Source organism: Penaeus vannamei, chromosome 1 (genome assembly GCF_042767895.1).
Source record: "Penaeus vannamei isolate JL-2024 chromosome 1, ASM4276789v1, whole genome shotgun sequence".
NCBI lineage: Eukaryota > Metazoa > Arthropoda > Malacostraca > Decapoda > Penaeidae > Penaeus > Penaeus vannamei.
In genome coordinates, this window is record NC_091549.1 from 40,532,704 (window position 1) to 40,535,203 (window position 2,500).

The following is a 2,500-nucleotide window of genomic DNA, read 5'->3' on the forward strand; positions in this document are numbered from 1 at the left end:
CTTGTATGCTCATTGTTCATATCATTGTTGTTATATGACTGATGTCACTAGTAGTAGTAGTAGTAGCAGTAATATTGTTATTATTATTGCTATTATCATTTCTGATACTTATATCCTTATTATAAATATCATTACAGTCATAATTGATGATAATAGTAATGATGTTGTTATCATTATTGTTATAATAATTATTATTACCATTATTATTTTTATCATTATTATTAATACTATTATTATCACTATTATCATTACTATCATTACTGTTTATTTACTATTTCTTTTATTATCATCAATGTTACAATCACTGATATTACTTTAATTATACTCATTATTAAGTCATAGTATTTGTTATTATCAATATATTATTTCCATTGTCACTTTTGCTTACACTATTGGTATTATTACTATCATTACCATTATTACTATTATAGTTGTTGCTGATCTTTTCGTTGTCATCTTCATTATCATAGTAACTTTGATTGTTATTATTATTATCATCATTATCATTGTTATTACTAGTAGTAGTAGTAGTAGCAGTAGTAATGGCAGTATTATTATTATTCTTATTATCATAATTTCATTATCATTATCATTGATATTGTTCTTATCAGAATCACCATTATTAATACCATTGTTTCTATCTCAGTATCTATTATCATTATTATTAACATTATTATTATCATTATTATCATTTTCATTATTATCATTAATGCTATTATCACAATTGCTTCTATCATTATTAGAATTATCATCTTTATCATTAGTTTTATTTTCATTATCATTCTCGTTATCATATATAATTTATCATTATCATTACATTTCATTATTATTATTATTATTATTATTATTATTATTATTATTATCATTAATATCATTATCATTATTAGTGGTATTATTATTTTTAGTAATGGTAGCATTAGCAGTAGTAGTATTGTTATTATTCATATAAACATCCTTCTCTTCGTTTACTATATTATAATTATTAGGTATCATTGTTATCATCACCATCATTATCATTTTGGTGATTGTTATTGTTATTATTATTACTATTATCATTGTTGTTGCTGGTTGTAGTGATAGTGTTCTTTTTATTGTTGTTGGTGTTGCTGTTATAGTTCAGTTCGAGAACACATTATATCCGATGTCATCATGATTCCTGACTTTACCAGCAAATCAATTCAAAATGTAAACAGATGACTTAACAAATATAAGAAACATATGTAAGAACCAGTTTGTTTTTTCCCATCACACTGTCCAGTCAACTCTTTTCCGCGGTGCTTTCTGAAGGATGGTGAACAAACGATACTAGTAGCTATACTTAATTCAAATAAAAGTAACCATGACATAAGTCCTTTCCCAAAACAACAGCAAGCGTGACTCCGCCCTTAAGATCACGTGACTCTGACTCCGCCTCCTTGACCACGTGACTTTGACGGGTGGGTGTTTACCTCAATCAGCTGATTCAAGCAGTACGACGCCACAGACGATGCGAGATGTCTGTGTTCGAGAAGAAGAGGGAAGATAAATTGCTCCTCGATGATACTAAGCCTCTCTTTTGCAATATCAAAGAGGCTCAGAATACCGATGGACATATTGTGAGTTTCTTTGTTTGTATGTTTCATGGTTTAGAAGGTTTGTGTATTGCGAAATGCGAGAGTGAGAGTAGTTTGATTGCAATTGTTTTGGAAGGCGTGTGCAGTTTATAGGTGATAATGCGTTTTTTTAGAATTATTTTTTTATATTTGACTTGGAAATAATGCAATGCTATACTGTCTGTCCCTGGAGAATATGCCCTGATATAATGTTTAATTTCAGAGAAGTGAAAGTGTTTTCAAGTGTATACAGAGACCAAAAATTTGTATATTTGTTGTAGAACATATGGAAGAGAAAGACTCAGAAGAATCAAGGATCTTCCCTAGTATATCTTTTATCCCATGCTTTATTCAGTTATTGTATTGAGTATACATGGAAGAAACCCGTATTTAACATTTTTCCACATTTGCTTTTCTGTTTTGTTTTGTTTTGTTTTTTGTTTTTTATTTGACTACTAGTTCTTTGGGCGAATGAATGTCATGTCAAATAAGATAAGTGAGCAGCAATAATCCAAACACAACTTTTGTTCGTTAAAACATGTAACCCTGTGTCTTAAAATTTTGATAAAGCAAATCTACACAGTTTTAGAAAAGATTAAATCCTATGATAATAGATATTAGATGGTTATTTCTTTACCTCATGATGATGCCCTTTAGCATATTTTTATGAGGTAGAAATCACTATATTACAAGCTTGGAGGATATATAAGGTATCAAAGGTTGAAGGTGGTAGCAAAAAGGACCAGCTTACAAAAACTATCTCAAATAAATGAAAAGAGCAAAATATTTTTGGGGAAAAAAAGTTGAACATAACATTTAGTAGAGCTTATATGCTGATGTGGTAAAATCACACACACAAACACATACATGCATGAGTACATACATACAAACATACACATGCGAACATT

The 2,500-nt window shown here is 28.9% G+C and overlaps 1 protein-coding gene across 3 annotated transcripts in view; it reads left to right on the top strand.

Moving 5' to 3' along the window:
• The first annotated feature begins 1,438 nt into the window (after window positions 1-1,438).
• LOC113828511 (PX domain-containing protein kinase-like protein) overlaps window positions 1,439-2,500 on the top strand; it is a 16,832-nt gene continuing 15,770 nt past the window's right edge. For all 3 annotated transcript variants that reach the window (XM_027381497.2, XM_027381495.2, XM_027381496.2), the window contains exon 1: window positions 1,439-1,595. In XM_027381497.2, coding sequence (XP_027237298.2) covers window positions 1,494-1,595 — 102 coding nt within the window. In that variant the 5' untranslated portion in view covers window positions 1,439-1,493. The remainder of the gene's footprint in view (window positions 1,596-2,500) is intronic.